At 40.8% G+C, this 24,904-nt stretch overlaps 1 protein-coding gene across 1 annotated transcript; it reads right to left on the bottom strand.

The window, feature by feature from the left end:
• Positions 1 to 888: 888 nt before the first annotated feature.
• LOC117507215 (flocculation protein FLO11-like) lies at positions 889 to 16,326 on the bottom strand. The gene is made up of 3 exons (XM_034167032.1): positions 16,077 to 16,326; positions 11,111 to 11,352; positions 889 to 4,087 (listed from the first exon to the last, which is right to left on the bottom strand). The coding sequence occupies exons 1-3, from the start codon at positions 16,093 to 16,095 to the stop codon at positions 2,519 to 2,521; spliced, it is 1,830 nt and encodes a 609-aa protein (XP_034022923.1). The 5' UTR covers positions 16,096 to 16,326; the 3' UTR covers positions 889 to 2,518.
• Between the last annotated feature and the right edge of the window lie 8,578 nt (positions 16,327 to 24,904).

Genomic DNA, 24,904 nt, shown 5'->3' with positions numbered 1-24,904 from the left:
ACACACGCACACACACACGCACTCACACAGACACAGCGTCTGCAACAGGTTTTACAGCCGTGGGGTCATGTTTCCGCGAGCGGCTCTATGCGTGGGTATTTGACCGTCTTGCTGCAAAGACTTACAGCCGAGAGAGACGGGTATTTGTTCCCCTTCTTTAATTTACGAATTAAAAAACAGAAAAGGAAACGTAATAATTTAAGAATTAAAGATATTAAAGGGTCATTAAATAATAGACAGTGATTTATGTTTAATTATTTCAGAATTAGTTAATTCTTTAATACATTAAAAAGATCTAGGTATTTTAATCGTTCTTTAATTCATGAAATAAAATGACATTAAAATATTAGACCCTGGGTGGGAGGGGAGGTATGGCTTGGAGGCGGTGCTTGGCCGGGGTTAGGGGAGGAGCTTGGGGGTGGGGCTAGGGGAGGAGCCAGGGGCGGAACTAGGGGAGGAGCTGGGGGCGGGGCTTAGGGGCGGGGCATACTGACGTCATCGACTCTGATTGGATGTGACGTCATAAGGGGCGGGGGCTCGGAGGCGGGATCAGGGGCGGGGCTTAGGGGCGGGGCATAATGACGTCATCGATTATGATTGGCTGTGACGTCATAAGGGGCGGGGCTTGGAGGCGGGACTAGGGGAGGGGCTTAGGGGCGGGACATAGTGACGTCATCGATTCTGATTGGCTATGACGTCATAGAGGGGGCGGGGCTTAGTGACGTGGCCGATTTTGATTGGCAGCTGTCACTTTTTTGACGAAAGGTGGGTCAGTTTTCTCTCTCACATACGTATTGGCTAACATATCCAACAGGAAATCATCCTGGTATGAAATGTACTGGATTAATCCTCCTGCCATCCAAAGAAGGGGATCAAATGTTCAAAGTGTTTTGCACCATAAAAGATAAAGGTAGGCACATCTCAGCAAGTTTCACATTTCATTACAGGAGCTGAAAGAGACTGATGTCAACGCTTCACCAAGTTGCTCGCTGCTCCACTGCTATTGATTTCTGCAACAGATCCAATGTGTCCTCCCTCTATTCAGCCAATCTTCACAGCCCTCCTACTAACAAATTACACGCAACTGATCAAGGTCACATCAAGACACAGACAACCAGTGTCTAACAAAAGGAGAAGTTGTTGGAAAACAATCATCAATTAAAAGATAAATTTACCAAAAACAAGAACTGAAAAAGGCCAATAGGATTCTCAGAATTAGGCATCACAGCAAACTGTGCCATCAGAACGACTGCAGCAACATCACTTTGCATTTCGTGTATATCTATTATAAAATCAGGAAAGCAGGGGACCCAGTAAAAGGAATAAACTGCAAAATTTAAAATATTTTCAATTGCACAATTATAAAAGGACTACGATGTGATGAGAAAAATCATTTTTGTCTTGAGAGTAATGAACAACAAACAGTCACGTCACTTTGTACATTCAAAGAATTTCAGTACTGCTGCTAACTGTTCCGACTCAGACGGTGATCAAATTCACACCAATTACAGGCATGGCTGGGGTCAAACCCACCTACAATCAGAAAAACAAGTGAAGGCGATGTGCATTCAAGATTTCCGAAAGCAGTGAACAAGGTATTTTTTTGTTACAGTATCAAACTCTGTTTCAATTCCATTCATTCAGTATATAACATTCAACTGGACACATTCCCCATCGTAAACACTGTATAAATAAACTATTTTTTAATGGCGGTTTGTTCCGGCTCAGTCAAATTAATAATAATAATAAAAAGACGTGACTCAGAATCTTCAAAGCAAATATCCTTAAATTTCAATTACTAGTTCCTGCTATTATTAAAGAAAATCAGTTTTAGTTCAGGGTTTGTATGCTAACAATTAAGCTGCCTGAAAAGAGCCACCTGTTTTTATGCTTATCAGGTGCAATCAAATTAAAATGGTCAATAATCTAACACTGAATTCACACTTGTACTGTGCACAGTTCATTTTAGATTTAATGGTATTTTCACTTTAAATGATTGAGCTTCTTTTTAATGTTTTTTAAAAAAAAACAAAGAATAATACATATTTTGCAGTATCTTTGATGAGCAGTGACACTGAACTGGACATGAGGTTTAATGAATTGATACTTATGATTTGAATGCAGTAAATATTGGAATGGATTATACCGCAGTGTGTAAAACAGGAACTGGAACTGACCCAAACCATGATCACAGATTTATACAACAGAAAAAAGGCTTGATGTATTGTTGAAAGCACTGTACTTCTCTGTTGTATTTACTCTGGACAGTGGAACGCTCATGTTAAGAATCAGCATTAAAGTGATTTTTGCCAACAACTGCTGACACTGATAATAAAAAGTAACTTGAGACATGTCTCTAAAATCCCATCATGTTCACCAGTTCACCTTGCCTCAGTTTGCTCATGCATTGGCAGCCAACAGCAATGCCAGCAACAGCAAAGGTACTAGTGACTTGGATACATTCTCTTATGTACAGTGTTAGGAAATATCTGACCTTTCTTTGACGTCATGCCAGCTCCTAGTTAACAGTTTCACTCAATGTGTGCAGGCCATGTTTTGGGGCCCACACTGAGCCCTTTATCACTGGATGGGAACTTGGTTGTGTGGTGTCAGCATGGATCACACTCCAAACAGTGGGCACTACTGCCGAATTCCTCTGGTCATTACTTCTTCCATTGCTGCTGCTTGGGGAAGAGGGCTGAAGAGCTGAAGGGCTAAGGTGGGAACTAAGGCCAAGGAGAGACGTCATCACTGGTGTGGAGGAGAACATTTGGGCTGAACCAGATAGTGGAGTTGCAGCTTGTGTTAAGACTGAGACTGGGTTGGCAATAATGGCTGAAGATGATGCAGAACTTGAGACAGGTTCTGGATGCGGAACTGTGACAGGGTGTACAGGGGGGTTGTGGAATGGCAAACATAGTGGAATTCCTCTCTGCTTTATGGCTGAAGATGGCGCAGGTGGAACAATGGTCACAGCTGGGGTTAAAGCTTGGCTTTGAAGAGGTATCAGTGAGCAGGTGGAATCTGGGACTGGGAAAAGAACCGGTGATAGCACTGGTCTTGTATCTGGCACTGAAGAACTTGAAGGGCACATAGTGGGCATGTAAGCTGGAGCCGAGCTTGGTTCAGGCGTAGCAGCAGACTTCTGTGTTTGTTCCAAGACTGAGGCAGACATTGGCACTAAAGCTGGCAGATGTGCTGAAATGATTTGGGGCTGGTTTTTGTGGAAGGCTCTGGCAGTGTTCTTCTCCAAGGAGCTAATAAATTCACATGGTGATATGACTTTACTCATTGAGAGAGGGGAATGCATTGGGGATGAGACTACTGTTGGTGTCAAAACTGATGTAGAGGCTGTTGAAGATAGAGGCACTGGAAATTTTACAGGGTCAGATGACACTGACATTGCCATGGTTTTCTCCATCAAACTCTGCACCCTGCTGGCTTCCATGACTTCCTGTTTCCAATCAGAAGGTGGAGCAGGTCCCATGCTACTGCTGTAAGAAAAGCACTGAAACTCCATGGTGTCAACCTTTGCAGCCTCTGTAGGTCTGGTCTGACCCTCTTCAATTTTCTTCAGATTCTCTTGTTCTGCTGCCCTCTGCAGTGCTGCATCTACAAGTAGCTGTAAGTCACTGAAATCCTGGACATGAACTAGTTCAGGAGGAGTGGGAGGAGGCGTGTTGAAGAAGCCACTTGTGAGGCTAGATGCAATTGTTGAGCTGGTAGTGACACAAGTCTTACTCAACCCCATTTCCTTCACTTCCCTCAATAGACTTTGTGTATCCAGCTCCATCAGAGCTTGGACTGAACCTCCTTTATCAGGGTAGCCTGCTCCTGCCAGAATAGCTGTTGCAGTGTTTCCAAGAAGACTGAGGTCCAAAGTAGGAGCAGAATGAATGACAGATGGGCGTTGTTGGGGTTTAGAAGGAGGGCTTCCCGGAAAGCTGCCTGCACCTCCAGCAGCTGAGTGGCCCTCACTCTTACAGCCAGCCTTACGGGAGATAGTATACTTGGCTGGGTCTTGGCCATCCTTGCGGAGTAGATCAGGGAGGAGGCGGCGACGAGCATTGATAAACCAGTTACATATCTGCAAAAAAAAAAAAAAAAGAACAAAAAATCATGGGGATGAGGTGTGGGGGAAGGATTTTTTAAGTCATCTGTGGAAATAATACTGCCCATTTACATAGATGAGGTAAACTTGGGTAAAATGCAAAAAAAAATAAAAATAAAAAAAGTAGGGGGCACTCAGTATTGCTCATTATCTGCTTATCCTGTCACACTATATTCTATAACTTTATTTTCACATTTACACCTATCACATTTCCCAGTGCAAAAACTTCTCAACAGGAATTAATTTGTAAGTGCAACTTCCAGAGATCCTGTGCAATTAATTTCTTTATGCGGTTTTTGTATCTTGTGCATTTTCCATTTTCTCACCAAGCTGTGGAGTTTTTTTTTTTATATATGTAAATAATAAACAAATATACAAAATGTATTATTTTGTATGTAATGTAGGCCCCTATCACACCTTGATGATATAGCCAGCGTATGATGACCATATTAAGAATGCTGCCCCACACTGAGTTTTATTTTATTTTTCCCCCACTGTTGGACGCATACATAGCATATTCTTAACTTAAGATAATTATACCGATTTCAGACCTGATCTTCCCCTTCCGACAATCGTAAGGACGCCCGACTATCGTGATGGCTAATAAGATCATTTTATCAGATATTCCTGCCGTGTGTGGTGTGTTGAGTGCTCTAGTCTACTCGGAAGAGAACGCCTTTTCTTTTTCTAGCATTTTTTTTTCCTCTGTTAGAAATAGTCCACAAACTACCTCCGCTGCGTCTTCCTTGTCCACTGTATTTGCTTAGTCTGACGTCACGTTTGGTCTCGAGAGGTTTTGCGAGATTTCCTGTCTGACCTGGGAATGTTCATGTGTGACATCTGTTTGTGTGTGTTTCTGTTAAGGCTCTCAGTCGTCCAGGTGGTTTCCATAGTAGAGAAGCATGAACCTTCGACTGGACTGGGTTGCTTGATGCGAGGACATTTTGCTTCTAATCACAGACGCTTCCTCAGCTAAAATTCTTGCTCTGGTAGTCTGACTTCTGTCTTGACTCTTGTAGAGAAGAATAACAGAAGCCAGCAAAGGCTGGAGTTTTAAACCTAACCAGACCCCTCCTACCGAGAGGCAGACTGCTATTGGCTAGTGACTAACAACTGCTCTAATTAGCACCTATTGTGCTTTTGTTAGCACCCTCCTAATGACAGGGCAGCTGTCCCTCCTAACAATGGGACTGACGCCTCTCCTGACGACGTGAATGGCTCATTACCATGAACAAAAGACTGAAACTGCTTTGATCTGAGTATTCCATTGTAAACAGGGGACAAAGTGTGTCTCAGCCCACCTCCCTGGTTAAGGCTGGGCTTCAACTGTTTCACATACAATGCTTCCTTCACTCTCCTTTCAAACCATTTATTTTTTCTGGCTAAGATTTTAACTTCCTTGTCCTCAAACATGTGGTTAAGCCAGTTGCGTCGTGTGTCGTCATGACGATGCCAGGTGGAACCTAGTGCCGAGACGATGCAGCTTGGCGCCACAACAGCGCAAGGGACACAAAGGACGAAGCAAATCGGATGCCAAAAATTAAACATGTTAAATTTTTTTGCGTCCTCTGCTCGACGCAGAATTAAGTGGTTTCAGCGCAAGTCAGAGCAACAGGACAGTACTCAGCGTGACTGGAAGCCAGACACTCACAAGACAACGTTACCCGACGCCAATTTATGATTTCTGCTGTGTTCCATTGTTCCTGCAGTATAAATCATGCAAGATTGTTTTTATACCGTGTACACAATGCAGTAAAAACTACACACAAAAAAAAGCACAGAAAAAAAAAATGCTGATTGAAGCTCCTCGCTCTTCTCTCACAAAAGTGTTTAAATAAAATCCATAAGTCCTGCTCACAGACTGATTGCCAGAGACAGGACATGTCCACATCCAGTAAAAAGTCCAGACATCTCCAGTCCACTCACGGATGGTTCGTTCACTCGCACACATGAACAATTAAAAGAAAGAAAAAAAAAAAACTGTCTGGCTGCAGGCAGTTTCTCACTCTTCCCTCATACTCTCATCACTGTGTTAAAAAAAAGGACAAAAAAGGACATAAGTCCTGCTCACAGACTGATTGCCAGAGACAGGACATGTCCACATCACCTATAACTCCAGACATCTCCACATTTACTCACGGACGGTTCGTTTGCACGCACGCGTGCACGAATCTCACAGTCACAGGAAGAAAGATAAACTATAACAGAACTCAGCGCAGACCTGCAGCCCTGCACACGAACAAATATAAACTAGAAGAGAAGAGAGAGACCGGGAAGAAAGAGTGACTGGAGCTGGCCGCCGGGCGAATAGCCACTCCCCACGTAGAGCAGAGAGCAGGCAGTGGACAAAACAGTGTTTTTTAAAAAACAGGCAAACACACCGCTTCACTTTAAATGCGCAGTAAGCTATGGCAGATGATCAGCGTGGACAGTCTTTTTCCTAAAAGGCTTTATTTTACTCTGGAAATGGGTAGCTTTTGTGCTGAATTGATCAGCGCTTACACTGCTTATGTACATGCTCTAGTCTTCTTCTGTTTTTTTTCTGGGGACATTACAGCGCCACACACAGGCCTGGCAAACATACTACAACATTAAACAAAGCTTCGAGGCACAGAATTTACCTCAAACATTTTTTGTAATCAAATTCTTTGAGTTACTCGATAATCGTTTCAGCCCTAAATAGTAGAAGCAGAAGAACAGTGGGGGGGACTAAGGGGGCTATTCCATAGAACCTCGTTCCTTCCCATTTCATCCCAAACAGCAAATCAGGGTGTGTTTTGCATCATAGTAACTTCTTGATCCATCTTTGTCAGTCTTGTACAAACTCAGTATATGTAGTAGTTATGGCCATCATCGTCACAAAATTTGAAATCGGGATTAAATTTTCAAGCTATTTCATCCTGATTCACCAAACTGTCATTACTGCATGTTAACTTCCAGGTGTTCATACTCTTAACAGCTTCAATCACATTCAGATGTCTTTAAATGGTGTATTCCTAGTGAGTACAACTTGAAACTCATTTGATTGTGCTCTATCTGGGTTAAATATCTGAAGCATAAGCAGTGTTTGTTGCGGTTCTGGCTGAGGGCTTATATTTGTTTTTGTGTAAGTTGCCAGGTCTGCACTTTATAAGCCAGCCTGTTAGCAGGCAAGCCAGAGTAAGCCATTTCCTCCTATTTCTGCACTTTTTTGGATCGTGGGTGATCGTTACACAATGGCACCCTGTGGAACAGAGTTGTAAAGAGGCAAACTAATTTGAAGTCACTTAAGTTTAGTTACAGCTCCTCTTCCATAGTCGACTTTGACTTAGTGGACAGCAGCGCCGGGGGAGGACAATTAAACAAGGTCAAGCTTTTTCTTTTTTCTAAGCATGTAAAGTATGATTAAAAAAAAAGTGTGACATGCATATGCTGATGTGGTAAAACAACAAACTTTTGAGAGAATAAATGCCAATTTGTGTGCATTATAAAGTGTGAATGAATATCCTACATTTATTCCAGTCATATTATTACTAGAAATGTTTCTGCTCTACTCAGGTACACACTGATTACTCACTACTGAATACAGATATGGTTGCTGCTTTTTCTTTCAAGTTTGATGGACAGCATTTGAGCTTCATGGTTCTCTTGCCATTAATTATTTTTTCCACTAGATGTCACTAAAATAAGCTGCTACAGGATGGTTTAAGTAATGATCCTTTTTGTTACACAGCTGGCTGAAAAGCCTTTGCTTTTCATCATTGACTGTCACAATAAATTTAGCTGGACAATATACTGCTTCAGAAAATATGATTATCAATAATATCACAATATTATCAACATTGCTTTTAAGACCATTTTATGCCATTGATAGAATCATAATATAGCATTAAAATTCAAATACACACGTAAATAGTCATAAAAATTGTGTTCATCTTTATATATCGATTGACTAGTTGACATATTGATTACTACGACAGGCTTGCTGTCGCAATAATCACAGATTATAGTGAAATGCAAACATGCTAAAATTAATAAATCAAGTAAAACACATTAATACATAAAAAAACTGTACCCATAACTGAAACTGTACATGCATGCTAAATGGTTATTACTGCTGCACAGTCTTCTCTTCAATTGAAATTTTCTTATGATCATCACTGCACTGATCAGAACTGGTGTCTCTGGCAGGAATGGCCAAGTTGGAGTGCACTTCCTGGATTAGATTGTCGCTCTTTATGCCAGTCATCTAATCTTGTTTATGTTGAATAACCTGCTCCTGAGCAGGTTTGACTTTATGGATTTGTTGCTCTGGCAACAATCCACTAATGGTTTTGAAGAACCAAGGAAACCGGGATCATGCTAAATTGTCAACAATGTAATGCAGCAAACCCTGTAATTCACATACAGAGAACTGGACCCTGTTAAATAGTTTTCCAGTAATCCTGTTAACAAATAAACAAACAAATGTGAGTGAAAATATAAGCTACTTGGCAAGTATAATAGTTTGAGGCACTATAATGACATTACTAAAACAGTAAGTATTACTGAAAAAGGAGTTGTCAGATCAGACACAAGTGGGTTACATAAAGAGAGAAAGACGTGTCTCGATACAGCAGGCCACGCTCCAAAACACAGTCGTTATAAATGTCTCTCTCTTTTGTTCACACAATACCCAAAGAGAATATTAACAGAGCATACACTTTCAAATTAAATGTGAAAGGGACTATTGTTTTATCTGTTTCTGCAAACAAGGCCTTACTTGCCCCATCTAGTGGTAGAACCTCTCGCATAGGGACAAATCTGAGAGAGAAGCCGAGATGAGAACCTTGAGACAGCTTGCAACAATGAGGTCCTGAACTGAAACAAGCTGAACCACAGAGAAGGCAGTGGAAGGCATTCCAGTGAACTGATTCCATGAGAAAAACAGTGCTGCTGCCTCACGATCATCTTGTAATGCTATGTTTCATGCAGCATGTGTGCTTGTGCACGTGTTGAGAAAAAAGAAGAGAAATGTGTCACACAGTGAAGTGAAAAGAGAAGGCTGGGAATATGTCACTCAGCAGCACAGTGACACCGTCTGAAATGAGCTTTGCTTTCATACACTGTGTTGACTGAGAGGCTGGTGATAAGTGTTAATTAAAAACAGTACAAATTTCAAGTGAAGATAAAACACTGTTTAGGCCAAGAGTGCAGACATCATGATTGAGGCCACACATACATCAGCAGCAGAACATTTTCAGTGGGCTGCGCATGGCTAATTGTATTTACTAGGGTGCCAAACCTGTTTGGGGGCAATATTAATATTATACAAAGAATGAACGTTTATAAGTTCAATGGTGCAAATATTTCATGAGGTGAAGGTGGGGATGGAACTTTCTCGCCTTCGCCTCATGAAAAATTTGTTCCATTGAAAGAATGTAAAAACATTCATTATTTGTTTTATATAACGGCTAAAATGGATCCTTGTCACTTGATATCGTGTGCGGTGGTCAGAGAATAGCAAATTTCAAACAGCACAAAATTGCAAGCTAAAAAAGAACTATTGCATGGTCAATGAAACACAACGGCAAATATACTCAACAAAAATATAAACGCAACACTTTTGGTTTTGCTCCCATTTTGTTTGAGATGAACTCAAAGATCTAAAACTTTTTCCACATTCACAATATCACCATTTCTCTCAAATATTGTTCACAAACCAGTCTAAATCTGTGATAGTGAGCACTTCTCCTTTGCTGAGATAATCCATCCCACCTCACAGGTGTGCCATACCAAGATGCTGATTAGACACCATGATTAGTGCAAAGGTGTGCCTTAGACTGCCCACAATAAAAGGCCACTCTGAAAGGTGCAGTTTTATCACACAGCACAATGCCACAGATGTCGCAAGATTTGAGGGAGCGTGCAATTGGCATGCTGACAGCAGGAATGTCAACCAGAACTGTTGCTCGTGTATTGAATGTTCATTTCTCTACCATAAGCCGTCTCCAAAGGCGTTTCAGAGAATTTGGCAGTACATCCAACCAGCCTCACAACCGCAGACCATGTGTAACCACACCAGCCCAGGATCTCCACATCCAGCATGTTCACCTCCAAGATCATCTGAGACCAGCCACTCGGACAGCTACTGGAACAATCGGTTTGCATAACCAAAGAATTTCTGCACAAACTGTCAGAAACTGTCTCAGGGAAGCTCATCTGCATGCTCGTCGTCCTCATCGGGGTCTCGACCTGACTCCAGTTCGTCGTCGTAACCAATTTGAGTGGGCAAATGCTCACATTCGCTGCTGTTTGGCACGTTGGAGAGGTGTTCTCTTCACGGATGATGCGAAGGAGATGTGTTGCACTGCATGAGGCAAATGGTGGCCACACCAGATACTGACTGGTATCCCCCCCCCCAATAAAACAAAACTGCACCTTTCAGAGTGGCCTTTTATTGTGGGCAGTCTAAGGCACACCTGTGCACTAATCATGGTGTCTAATCAGCATCTTGGTATGGCACACCTGTGAGGTGGGATGGATTATCTCAACAAAGGAGAAGTGCTCACTATCACAGATTTAGACTGGTTTGTGCACAGTATTTGAGGGAAAATGGTGATATTGTGTATGTGGAAAAAGTTTTTAGATCGTTGAGTTAATCTCATACAAAATGGGGAGCAAAACCTAAAGTGTTGCGTTTATATTTTGTTGAGTATAGTATGAATAATCCATATCCCGTGACATACAACCCACCAATCAAACGACAAGTATCCACTCACCCATTATATAAAACAAACTAATGTTTAGATTTGAAGCAACCATAACCAAAATCTGAGCACTATTTGTTTGTTGTGTATAGTGAAATGTCAACATTTGCACCATGGGCAAACACAACAGACAGTAATGACAAATAGGAATTTCTACTTCAGCAAAACAAAAAGAAAATCTTGCATGGAGAAGCAGTGTGTACCACAAGTATCATTTCAACTTTCCAAATACCAAACACTTCTGGAAAATGATCACAAATATGCTCCGTACCTGCAGCACAGAGAGGTTGGTCTGGTCTGACAGACTGAGTTTCTCCTGCTCTGATGGGTAGGCATTGAAGCGGTGCTCATACAGCCAGCTCCGGAGAATTTGCACAGCCTCTTTCGGCAGGTTGCCACGGCGACGACGCTTCCTATTGAGGCCTCTTCCTGATAGGTCGAGTGGCAACTCCTCATCAGTGCCTGACATAGTTGAGAAGTTCTCCTGCTCGGGCTGACACCCGTCTTCCAGGCCTGAATAAGATAAGGCAAGTTGTCAAATTCAGACACGGTTATTGCTACAACTGTTTACATTCAGGCTGACAGTGATTAAGCTTACAGACTGCCGCAATTACACCACATATCAGATGCATGGAAGGGATGAAAACTACATGGTTTACACATCCAGCACTTAGCAGGAGATAAGTGCACAAACATTATCATTTACATTTAAACTCCAGTTTTAGACTGAGAACTTTTAAAACCCACTTTTAGACTGGTAGAGTGAGGCTGTACTTTTTAACTTTTAAATCGACAGTTGACCACTGGAGGGAATCCCTTCAAAATGGAGCATGCCTTCTCCCTGGGGTGGGCCACAGAATGCAGTAAATGTCTTTCTCAAGGCTGAGTGAAACCTGACCCCTGGGGCAGCGCCTGTCTTCACAAAGGAGATTGTGTGCATATCAACATCACAGTAGCCAGTGGCCCAGGAACCCATTGGCCATGCAGACGGGGCTGTTTTCACCTCACGTTCATTCAGCTCACACTGCAGGAGCAGTTGACAAATCTTTTGAATTCTGCATTACTCTTCAACGAGGGACATCCTAGGTGAAGTTAGAAATGGAAAAACCCCAAACCTAAAAAAAGCCAAAACCCAATCAGTCAATATATGGTCGCAGCTGAAATTTTTTTATGACACATTATCAACTTTCAGTGCAGTCATATAATAATCATAACAATGTGAAGGCAACTACAGACTTCATTGAGATGTACTTTCAGTCTATTCAATTTGTATAATTGCAGACAAATGTAGGGTTAGGCAGCCAAAAATCAGTTCCAAATTTTTAAAATTAAACAGAACTGTGAGCATCAGACATCACCAGTTCCTCTTATCAATGCTGACATGGTTTTCTGACAGAATGTAAATTAATGACACCAAAATCTGATTCTAGCAACTAAGAAAATCATGGGATTGACACCAGAGCTCTATTTTTTGAGAAAGAAAATTGATCAGGAATTGAAAAGGGACATAACAGATTGGACTGATAGGCAGAAACAATAATGTATTGATACTGATCTTTTCAATTCCTACCCCCAATCAAACATGGGCGGCACAGATGTTTGGTTCTGTAATGTTGGTCGCGCAGTGTTGTCGTGTTACAGTTTTGAAATGTTTTCTCAAGTAGTCTCACAACAATCCATTTTATGTGACTTTGCATATATTTGCCACATAGTACTGTGAAAAAATTTTGATGTGAAAATATCAAAATGGCACTCAAACATCAAATGCTTATCTTTTAGAGTTGTTTTAATACAATGTTCCAGACTGCAGCCAAAAACGTACCAAATATGAGAAAACATGTCTTTGCTCACAATGTTCAACAAGTCTGTGTATAGGATTACTTCCCCCTACCTGTACTTTGCGAGGACCCACCCCTGCTCTGCCTCTGATTGGCTCTAACCCTGAAATTCTTCTTGGCTAAATGTGGATGGGGAGAAATAATAAGGGACATGCAAGTGTAACCCAGTGTCCTGTACTCCTCCATGAAAGGAATCATAACCTCAGAATTTACCTGTACTTATAACTGAAATGATAACATGGGAAATAAAAAATGACTGCAACCAAACAATATTTTCATTCATAATAAAAGAACAACAAAAATTCAACAATTAACCAGTGAGCATTATTTCAAATAAATGTTTCTGTTCTGGAACATTATTTTTTATTTAATAAGGTTTCTTATTTTGTTTTTGTTCCTTGAAAAGGTTCAAAGCATTGCTTAAAATGAATTATAGACTTTGACATTAAGGATTTCACTTGTCCTATAAAATGGGACTTGTCCCACATCATAAGTCAAAATTTCTTTCAGGACATCAAACAAAGCCCCGCTGAACACATAGTACTATCCATTTCTTGCATGTCATTTACTTTAGGGATGCACAATATTGGATTTTTGCAAATACTCAATGTGCGTATATTTTCAAACTCATTTTACTGCTACAAACTGTGACAGACAAGTTCTTATTGCACAAAATATTAAATTTAACTCTTAACATAAACTGTAATATCTTCAGCTAAATGATAACTTCAGCCATTGTTTTGCTTTGTTTTAAAGCAGATGTAGGGTTTTCCTGCACAAAACTGAACATATGATTTTCAAAAAGCAGATTCAAAGCACACACTAACATTAGCATCACAAACTGTCCATTGTGAATCTCTGCTTTTGTCACTCTCTTCGCTCAAGCTGGCAGCCATGGTGTGAAAAAAAAATTTAATAAAACTTTCTAAACAGCATTTCCCATAATACATTTGCAGTTAACGGTGAATCACAATGCAATATTTCGGTCACGCGGACGACGTCATACCCCCTTCCCTGACTGACTTCTATGTTAAAATATGAGGGTAAAATAAATCATTTGACCACTATATTAAAAAAAAATAATAATAAAAAAAAACAGCATTTGTCCAAGTTGGACAACATAACAGAGTATACCTGTTGCCCCAACAGCTTTTCTACTTGTCCTGGACAATTGGACAACTGTTAATATCAAACCCTATTATTACAGCTTCAACTTCAAAATGTATTATTGCAGCACATAAACCATGGATAAGTACTCGTACTGGTCCAACTGGCCTCGGGACCTGTATACGACTTACTTCAACCTCTTAATTATGTACAGGTGCACCTAAAAAAAAAACAACCCATTAGCATACCACTGCAACAAGTGCAAAAAATTACTCTAGAGCCCTATGCTGAATAATTATTCTCGCAGCGGATGTGACATGGATACATGTAATGTGGGTAATGGTACAACAAACCACAGAAATCAATAGAATATGATGATTAGGATCCAGTTGGTAGCAATTTTTTAGATTGCTGTACATAATCATTGATCACAATGTCTTGGGAGCACATGTATAAATTAAACTTTTGGACAAACCTCCATGCATTCATCTTTTCCCAAGGCTTTACGCGAGTGTATATTATGTGTTTTTATTTTACAATGGGAAAGACTAATGTAAACAAAGGCTGGCTGAACAATGTTGGTGGTGATATCATTATTGAGCAGAGTGCTGGTGATAATCCCCATAACTACTGTTATTTTTCCATATGAAATTTTACTATGTATAACTGGATGAATCAAGCATGTAGACAGATGGGTCATGGAATGAGCAGTACATCCATTTGCTGTTTTGCAGTTACGAATCTCGCGCCATCTCACGGTCAGTGACTCATGCAAGAGGTCAGTTTCAGCAGAGTTCCGGTTCAGGGCACAATGTAAACAAACCTTGTGAAGAATAGACAAGACAACATCGGGGCACAGCCTAAGTCCATCACAGGTGCTACACCTCCTCTAGATAACCCTCTGAACTTGGGAGACCGTGTCATCATCATAATCGTCCGTGAACTCGCTGGATTAACGCCACCCACATCATTGCTAGTGATTGTTTACATGTGCTATGAGATGCTGAAACTCTGCTGGCACCATGGTACATTCTTGGAAGCACAGCGGGCCGCCAGAGGGATTATGGGAAATGTTAAAGTACCGAATGTCAAGTTTCACAAAAAAGGTCAACAATTTTACAAAGTTAGAGACTTTTGTTTTTAGGAAACCTCTCACAAATGCTCTTATTTGACACTTGGTAACAGTACTGCAATACATTGTTGACCACCATGTAGTGCTACTGAGTTCTGTCATATGTTACCAATGTCAATGTCTTAAATTATTTTTACTTCAATTAATCAATTTATAAAATTTTATGGTTGAAATATTTCTTGTTTTTGGTATCAGTTTTGATTTGTGTCATTTTATTCTCTTGTTTAAAAGTACTACGTATAAACTTAGGTTCAGAATGCAATGATACGCTAATCTTGGCCAAGACACTCTTGAAAAAGATATTTTTTTCATTTCAGAGGGGTTGGTTTTGGTTAAAAGTGATTAAAGAAAGAATAGCTGGATGAAACAAACAAAATATCACAATTCCAGGATGCTAAAAACTTTTGAACAGAAATACTGAAATACTTTTCCTTAACAATTCTACAATTATTTCACCAAGCTCTCTTGAAAGATAACAGATAAATGTGACCATTTTCTGAATTATGTTTTTTTTAATTACATATAAACCGGTGCATTCCTGACATGTTATTACTGTGAGAAACATGCGGCACTCCACGAATGTCACTGGATCATTCGAAATAGGCAAACATTAAATGGTCTTAATTTAGTTAACAGCAGATGCATGCATGTCAACTGGAGAAAAGAAATTCATTGGTCAACTTTTTTGTCAGCTATAGCACAACATTGCTGATTTGAATATTTCACGACGTTAAAATTATTTGAAAACTTGGCAGATCTTGGCATCAGGCCGCGGGGGACACCACTACAGCAAAAAGCCAACGAAAGAATGACACAAAGTCCCTAAAAGCACGCAAAGCCAAACGCCACACGTAAAAAAAGAGAACAAGCAGAAGGAGTGCGTGACCAAGCAGCCATCTGCGACGGACAAAGGAGGCAGGAGGAGCGCGCAGCCTCCCGCATGTCGCTCCTCCGCCAGATGGACACCATGCCTGCTGCCTCCGCTCCTAACTAGCTGGCTAGCTGTCCCTCCGAATTTAACAAACACACGCTGCATTACCTCGCAACAAAAAAGCCGCATTCCAGGCAAAACCAACAGTAAAGACACGGGTGGCGGAGCTCACAGACACGGTGTGTGTGTCTGTGTGTGTGAGATTTTAAAAGAGGAGAGTGAAGCTCACCTCGTTTGAACGCCTTCATTCTTTGTTGATGGCTCGCGCTGCTTGAAAACACGCAGCTGTCCAAGTTCCTCGCGCGTCCGACGGCAGCCACACGATGGTTCACGCGACACTTTCCTCCAAGACGCTAAAGGTGCTGCTACGCTTCTTGTTTTATTAATTTATTTTACCGACTTAAATCTTGCGCCGCTTGTCTTCCACGTTTCGCTGGACGCGCCGTTTCCATGACACTGCTCGCTCTCAGTCAGGACGAATGTTTTTCTTTTTCTGTATCGGTCGTCCTTTTTACCTGCACGCGCAACAGCGCCAGCTCTTTGCCAATCTTGACAGACGAAGCTTCAATCGTCCCGCCTCTCCGCCGGGTCTCAGCCAATCAGGAGTCTCCCTCGCGCCTCCCTGCGCTCTTGTTATCCAATCCCTTCTCTCCGGCAGGCAGCAGACAGACCGCCTAGAACCGAGGGTTGACCGTCTCATTCAAATTTAAGAGCAGTCCCTGAAGCAAACATCCATTTCAAACCGCTGATAGCCTGCTTTCAGTGAATTCTTTGCACACTTGGTACTTGGTCATTTGTGTGTGGAGTTTGCATTTTCTCGCTGTGCTTGCATCTGATTCAAATTAGACTGTTTACTTACAATTCTCTAAAGGTGAGAATGAGTTACTGTATCTGTACAGAACACACTGGCTTCCCTCACTCATACCCTCCTTCATGGTCACTAAAATTTTGAGAAGTACCTACTCCAGGCACATCTGGAGCCACCACTGCACATTTACAGTACTACCATACTGTTTGTAATTCTTAATGATTTATGTAAATTAAGTCAAGACATGTTTAATCACTCCCTAGTTTTTTATTCTGGTGGTGTACAGAAGAAAAACAAAGTTGTTGTCTAAATACTTATGGACCTGACTGCAAGTCACCGGTTTCATGAGGTGAAAAAGCCCATTGTTAAAGGCTCAAATTACATTAGGATAGTGATAAACAAGTTTTTCCTCATCTTTGTGATCCATCTTGTCCTTGTCAGTGGCTTGAGTCTGTCTGTGAATGAAAAGGTGTGGAAAAAAAGATCAACTTGAGCTTGGGGGAGGGGGAGGGAGGTTCCTGTCCTCGGATCAACACACAGCTGACCAACAAACACAGGTTAGAAAGTGGCAAATTTCATCAGATGCATAAAGTTGGATGTGATTTTAAATAGTCCGCCAAGAAAAGTTCTCAGACATCAAAAGGGAATGTTACAGTAGTTTACTAAAAATAAACTGCATTTAATATTTCGACTTCATGATGTTTCACTGTTTAAGTGATTTCTTCAGTTTTAAAGCAAGATTATATGATTGCTCCAGTATTTATCTTTAAAACAGAGACTCTTTGTCCTTGGAATGAAGTTATATATAGTCCTGTAGACCCACTGGTAATTATCCTCACCCAGCCTCAAGGCAGTGCATAGGGGCATTATGAAAAGTACATTAATCTATGGGTTCTTGAAAGGGGGCACGAAAACAAGGGAATTTTTTGTGACGGGGCATGAAATGTGGGGTGACGGGGTACGGGGGTTATGGTTAGGTTTAGGGGAGCGCACACACTTGTGCTATGTTATTCGCACTATGTGTGAAGGGATTAAGGCCCCTTCACACATAGTGCAAATATGTACAATTCCTGAGCAACACCCGTCGGAGCAGCTGGTATGTGCACACCACGAAACATCGCGCCGACAGGCAGGTGTGCACGATGCTGGTACCATGGTTCTGCATGCAGGAACACAGTGTGTAACCACATCGCGCCTTCCAAAAGCTCTGATTGCAGCCAGAACCTTTACCAAGTGAACAACCATCTCTGTCCTGTAAAAGGTGCTGAACACTGCCTTATATCAGGAAGCACATGGATGCATTTAAAAAAAACAAAAACGATGCACCATGTAAGAATATCGCATTGTATTAAATCACTTTCATCAAGTGGGCAACACAAGTATGATCCGTCTGTTCTTCTGTAGATGACCCATGGTCACAGACATACAGTCTTGAAATCGCATGAATGAGAAGCAGTTCACACATCTCATTCATGTCCACATCTGCTAACGCGTGTCCTGCCAATAAGTATGTCTTGTGGACGGCGAACCGCAGGACACCGTCATGTGGAACAGAGCTCACGTGGGTGATGTGACAGATCGCCTGCTGTGTGTTATGATCTAACGGTCCGTTTCAACCTGGGGGCAGCCCGTCCATGTGCATGCGTGCACTCGCTTGCTGCAGCCCGTTGCCACAGTGATATTTAAATTTATGTTTTTATTTTTGTCCATTTGATGACAACAAACAGACACGTGCATCACAGTGGTCAGTTGTTAGTCCTTGTCCATCCAAACACAGTACTATCCAGCTGGGATGTCAAGAATGACAGATCTCCATGGTCGCTTCTGTCATAGCCACACCTCCTGTCAGTTCAGCACACAGACCAAAGCCACACTCGTGGGGCACTTAGACAAATTTCACTGCAAGTACGACAGTGATTGTCTGCAGACTGTTGTCGTGCCAAGAGTGCAAATGGCCACACATTTTCTAAGTGCCATGTGAGCGGTGTTAGATGTTTGTGCATGTCACCTGGAATTTGGCCGACACCTGCCGCGAGAGGGTTCAGTGGGTTCGCACATCGCACACTCTTTCAGCTGCTGGCGTGCGCAAGTAATTGTAGCAACAGGTGTATGAGGCGTTGGAAGCAGTTACAAAATTACACGGTTTGCATACGATTCCTGCTTCATGTGCACTTAATGTGCAATTCGATCAAATTTGCACTATGTGTGAAGGGGCCCTTAGAGTTAAGAGAAGGCAGAGGATTATAAATAGCAAAATGGAAAAAAAAAAAAAAAACTGTCCGGAAAATGGGGTGCTTTTTGTGACGGGACACAGAGAAAAATACCAATAAAAAATATAAACTTGAGACTGGGCTGGCCACACCATGAAACAGGTGAGAGTCTACAACTCCTCCTGGACAGGATGCCAGTCCAGTGTGGTTTATTTCCACAGCCAAGGCTGGTGCCATTTATAGCTAGGGGGACTCGTCTCATAGAATGACTGAATTGAACTAGGGCCCTGTTTCATAAAGCAATCTAATTTTTCAGTCTATTAAACTTACTTAGTCGACTACAGTTAGTCACAAAACATTATCCGTCTAATCACTGTTTCACATCGGTGGGTAAACTTGTAGATTCGCGTGTGCTGTTGCCCAGAGACGGCTCCAATGTGTGACAGTTTTGTTTACTTTGGATTGTTTACTTACACATTGGATGACGCTGGTTTACAAGACTCTTATTGGACGGGTTCTGACTTATTTATTCAGTTTACTTCAGCAATCAGAAAGCTGTTACGCTCTGCATTCGAACGACATATTAAGTTTACGTGTACCTCACGTCCGCACTGAAATGGGAAAGAAAGCATTCAGTTTTTCTACTCCCTTTGATTGGAATGTCCTTCAATCTGAACTGAAATGGTCTGGGTTAACTTCTCTGAATGCCTTCCACTCTGTCTTAAAAGAGATTGCAAATGGAATTCTTTTGCATAATGCCCGTGTCTTTAAATTCTAATCTGTCCCCCCCCACACACACACACACACATCGTTACAACTCACAATGACCAAGGTGATTGTATTTTAGTTGTTATTGTTATTTTGATGATGTTGACCACCTGTCTATTATGACATGCTGCAGCCTTTCTTGGCCAGCTCACTGGCTACGTTTACATGCCGTTAATATTCGGGAAAAGGTCAATATTCCGGTTTCTGAATCATTAGGAATAATCCATTTACATGCTTAAGCAGACAGAGTTACCCCTGTATACGTGGTCATTGGTATCATTTGGAATATCCCCATCTAAACAGGGATGCACGTCTTCCACCGGTGCTTGATTTGGTCTGGCGTTCTTGCAAATCCTGCTTAGCGTAACTTTTCGGCCACCTTCTTGTAAATGTCGCTATCTCTGTACTTTCTACAGTCAATAAAAGACATTATATTCCTGTCTTTCACGATACTAATGAAGTACTCAGTTTCCTCCTCGCTCCAAAAGTGGGGTGCTGTGCTGCCGCGTCTGGATTTCCCCATGCTTGTTTACCTCTGCTTCTGTGGTGTCCGGTGGGTTGCGCGCGACACATACAAGTAGCTGCTGTACTCAAGATTCCTTGCGGATAGGACATGCGCAGAACCCAAAATAATGTTCCTTTCTATGGGGATATTCCGATGTGCATTTATATGACCTGATATTCGGGTTAGAAAAGGAGTAACCCAGGGGTCATATTCGGGTTTTTAAAAACCGGAATATGAGCATATTCCGGTTTTTGCGGGTGTTTACATGGCCGTGCGCAACCGGGTTATTGCTAATATTCCAGTTATGAAAGGGTTATTGGCTGCATATAAACGTAATCACTTTTGCAAAAGAGGTTTCAATCTCAATGGGATTTTATATGTTAAATAAAGGTTATTATTACTTCGGGGTTGGTTGTTGTCAGCATGTCATCAACTTTCCAGCCTTTGTTTCGTTAACTGACTTTATTAACATTTACTGACCCATACAAACTGCTTAGCACTTAGCCTAGCAGTTTTACTCTTCCGTTTCTTCTTCTACATTTCCATCAAGCCTTTTTGTGCACACAAAAGGCTCTACGTAACAGCACCCCTGGTGGCTAATGTCAGAACTGTCACAAAGACATCATGACATTCCTCATCTGCTGCAACCATGGCCAAAAGCAGAAGCAGCTCTCCTTTTGAAGGAATATGAGCACTGTAGGACTGCTCTTGAGTGTTCCATGAAGTGGTGGTACCTGATAGCCGCCATTTTTTGAGGTAAGACACTGAAGTTTTGTCGACCAAAATAAGATTTGTCCAGGCTAAAAACTTTAGTTGGGTAATGTGAAACTCTAGCTAAGTGCTTTGTGCAACAACTAACTTCAAAAAGATAGTCAACTGAGTTTATTTGACTAAACAAAATTAGACTGCTTTAAGAAACTGGGCCCACGTCTACCAGTTGGTCACACTACTCCTTTTCCCACTGAGTTACAGCATCTTGCTTCAGAACTAAAAAAGTCACTCAGTGTTAAAATATCTTGAAGATGAGGTTTATTTTCTTTTGGACAAACTTCTAGAGATTTCAAGTATGATGTTAAATGAAGTATATGACAAAAGCACTGCAGAAATAAATAGTTGAGTAGCAGCTGTACAACAGCATGCATGCTACATATATAATACACCTAGAAAATAGGGCTTTGCAAAGTTCGTATATCACAAGTGGTACTTTAGAAAGACTAGCTGTTCTACAAAAAGTGGTTAAAAAACAGTAAGCAAACACAGCTACAAAGAGCATTTTGAGAAAGTATTGTGTGCATTTTATTGATTATGTCTCTCCATTACACATCTGAGCATCCTTGAAATAGTATAAACACATCTACAGCATTGCAAAAGATGACAGTTTCCAATCTGGTTTTGATATTTACACAATATTACCATGAAGCACAGGGGGAAATTGTAACATTAGTTTAACCTTATCAAAGACTTTTACTCAGTATTGCACATATAATTTGAATATTACCAGAGTACAGTGACAAGAATGTTGATAAATCATTTTATGAACCCACCCGCTCACAGTAGAACCCTGGACAGTAAAACCCCACAGACCCTGACAAACACATCTTACACAAGAATATAATTTACACATCCTAGTCATTAAAATATGCACTTGCTTCATAAAATATTTGTTCTAGCATTGTTAGACACTTTTTGCTACATTGTATCTTTGTAGTAAGAGCAAGTTCTCACCCTCATATGATCCCTGTTTTACTAAACTATTGAAACAACATGGCAAAGCTAATGAGCTTGTTTTTTTGCAAGCAGGCCTTTTGGACCACAAGAGCGATTGACTTATCACAGCATCATATCCTTCCCAGATGAGTTGCTGCAGTATGGAGCATGACAAAAACTACCTGTGTGAACCACATTGCTTCTTTTCAGACCAGTTAATTTGGCTGATTCACTCAAAAAAAAAAAAAGAAAAAAAAAAAAAGATTTTAAAAGGGCAACTTCCGTGCCTGCCATTGCTCTCGTCTTTACCAGAAATTTGTGGGTGCACCAAAAATGTAGTGTATTGTGGAAAAATTATGCTGCTTTACAGAAATGCAAAGCCACTGGAAGGATTAGTTAGCATACAGTAGTGTTCAGAATAATAGTAGTGCTATGTGACTAAAAAGATTAATCCAGGTTTTGATTATATTTCTTATTGTTACATGGGAAACAAGGTACCAATAGATTCAATAGATTCTCACAAATCCAACAAGACCAAGCATTCATGATATGCACACTCTTAAGGCTATGAAATTGGGCTATTAGTAAAAAAAAGTAGAAAAGGGGGAGTTCACAATAATAGTAGCATCTGCTGTTGACGCTACAAACTCAAAACTATTATGTTCAAACTGCTTTTTTAGCAATCCTGTGAATCACTATACTATTTAGTTGTATAACCACAGTTTTTCATGATTTTATCTGTGAGGCATTAATTTTGTTGGTTTGGAACCAAGATTTTGCTTGTTTACTAATGTGCTTGGGGTCATTGTCTTGTTGAAACACCCATTTGAAGGGCATGTCCTCTTCAGCATAAGGCAACATGACCTCTTCAAGTATTTTGACATATCCAAACTGATCCATGATACCTGGTATGCGATATATAGGCCCAACACCATAGTAGGAGAAACATGCCCATATCATGATGCTTGCACCACCATGCTTCACTGTCTTCACTGTGAACTGTGGCTTGAATTCAGAGTTTGGGGGTCGTCTCACAAACGGTCTGTGGCCCTTGGACCCCAAAACAACAATTTTACTCTCATCAGTCCACAAAATATTCCTCCATTTCTCTTTAGGTCAGTTGATGTGTTCTTTGGCAAATTGTAACCTCTTCTGCACATCTTTTATTTAACAGAGGGACTTTGTGGGGGATTCTTGCAAATAAATTAGCTTCACACAGGCGTCTTCAAACTGTCACAGCACTTACAGGTAACTCCAGACTGTTTTTGATCATCCTGGAGCTGATCAATGGGTGAGCCTTTGCCATTCTGGTTATTCTTCTATCCATTTTGATGGTTGTTTTCCGTTTTCTTCCACACGTCTGTTTTTTTTTTTTTTTTTTGTCCATTTTAAAGCACTGGAGATCATTGTCGATGAACAGCCTATAATTTTTTTGCACCTGCGTATAGGTTTTCCCATCTCCAATCAACTTTTTAATCAAACTATGCTGTTCTTCTGATTAATGTCTTGAACGTCCCATTTTCCTCAGGCTTTCAAAGAGAAAAGCATGTTCAACAGGTGCTGGCTTCATCCTTAAATAGGGGACACCTGATTCACACCTATTTGTTCCACAAAATTGACAAACTCACTGACTGAATGCCGCACTACTATTATTGTGAACACCCCCTTTTCTACTTTTTTTTTTTACTAATAGCCCAATTTTATAGCCTTAAGAGTGTGCATATCATGAATGCTTGGTCTTGTTGGATTTGTGAGAATCTACTGAATCTACTGGTACCTTGTTTCCCATGTAACAATAAGAAATATACTCAAAACCTGGATTAATCTTTTTAGTCACATAGCACTACTACAGTATTATTCTGAACACTACTGTATCATACAGCCAATGTTTACTATTCAACATCAATTTATAGTTTGTGTTTAACAAGAAATCTGGCTACCATACTCTGTCAGAACCAGTCAAATCACCACTGGGGTCCTCATGAATTACTGTCCACCCTCAAAGCATTTCTCCCCACCACATAGGGCTTTATGTACCGCCACAGAAGACGCAGGGCATGATGAACAAACACAAAATGTAATTACAAAATAAAGCACATTAACCAGGCGCTGCTAAGCCAGAATCGTCACTGCTACCAAAACAAAAAACAAAACAAAACAAAAAATACAATGTTGACAACACAATGCATTCTGGGTCGATTTTTCCTATACGCAAATTTAGGAGGCACAGAGAGGGAGCAAAGGCTGCTAATTCAACCAAGAATGCAAGATCACTTGCCAATAAAGTGGAACAGCTGGAACTTAACATATCTATGCAGAAAAACATACAGGACTGTTGTGTCATGATTATTAAACATAACTAAACCCGAAGATGCAGGTACAGGCTAACACTGCAGCTAACCACTACAGCAGGAAAGGACTCCGGGAAACACAGAGGACAATGTTGTAAACATACAAAAAAAAAAAAAAAAAATAAACACACACACACACACACACACACACACACACACACACACACACACACACACACACACACACACACACACACACACACACACACACACACACACTCTTAATGAAATTAGAAAATTTATCAAAGAAATGCATCCATGATGTTAGTGCAAATGATCTATATATAAGCTACAATGACACACATGCACACAATGTGATTTTAGGGTTGGCAAAAATTTTAGTGTTAAGCTTTATTTTAAAAAAGTGTTAACATTCTTAAAAGTTACCTGAACTAAATTAAGAGGAAGCTTACTGGTCCTCTTATGGCTGTTAAAGTTATCTGAAAATCCATTCCATTAAGCAAAAAATGTAACTTGGTTAAATTAGCTCTTAGCGGTTAGTAGAACTGTGCCCACCTCTGCTAAAAACCAATGTACATAAAAAAGTAAAACATTTTCAGCACATATGGTGCAGATCTGATTCTTTGTAACATTTTGACATTTGAGTTGGTACGATCTTATTTTTTAGTGACAATAACAACACTGGTAAAGTTTCTGAAATATTTTGTGTGTCTGTTATATAGTGGGTGTCTTTACTAAAACAGATTG

This window comes from Thalassophryne amazonica, chromosome 3, assembly GCF_902500255.1.
Source record: "Thalassophryne amazonica chromosome 3, fThaAma1.1, whole genome shotgun sequence".
In the NCBI taxonomy this organism is placed as follows: Eukaryota; Metazoa; Chordata; class Actinopteri; order Batrachoidiformes; family Batrachoididae; genus Thalassophryne; species Thalassophryne amazonica.
This window is presented reverse-complemented; position numbering and strand designations above follow the sequence as displayed.

Excerpts from the sequence above, each read along its gene's own strand:
- LOC117507215 (XM_034167032.1), bottom strand. Across the intron at positions 4,088-11,110 it reads CCAACCTCTCTGTGCTGCAG|ATATGTAACTGGTTTATCAA; the intron begins GTACGGAGCATA and ends TTTTTTTTGCAG.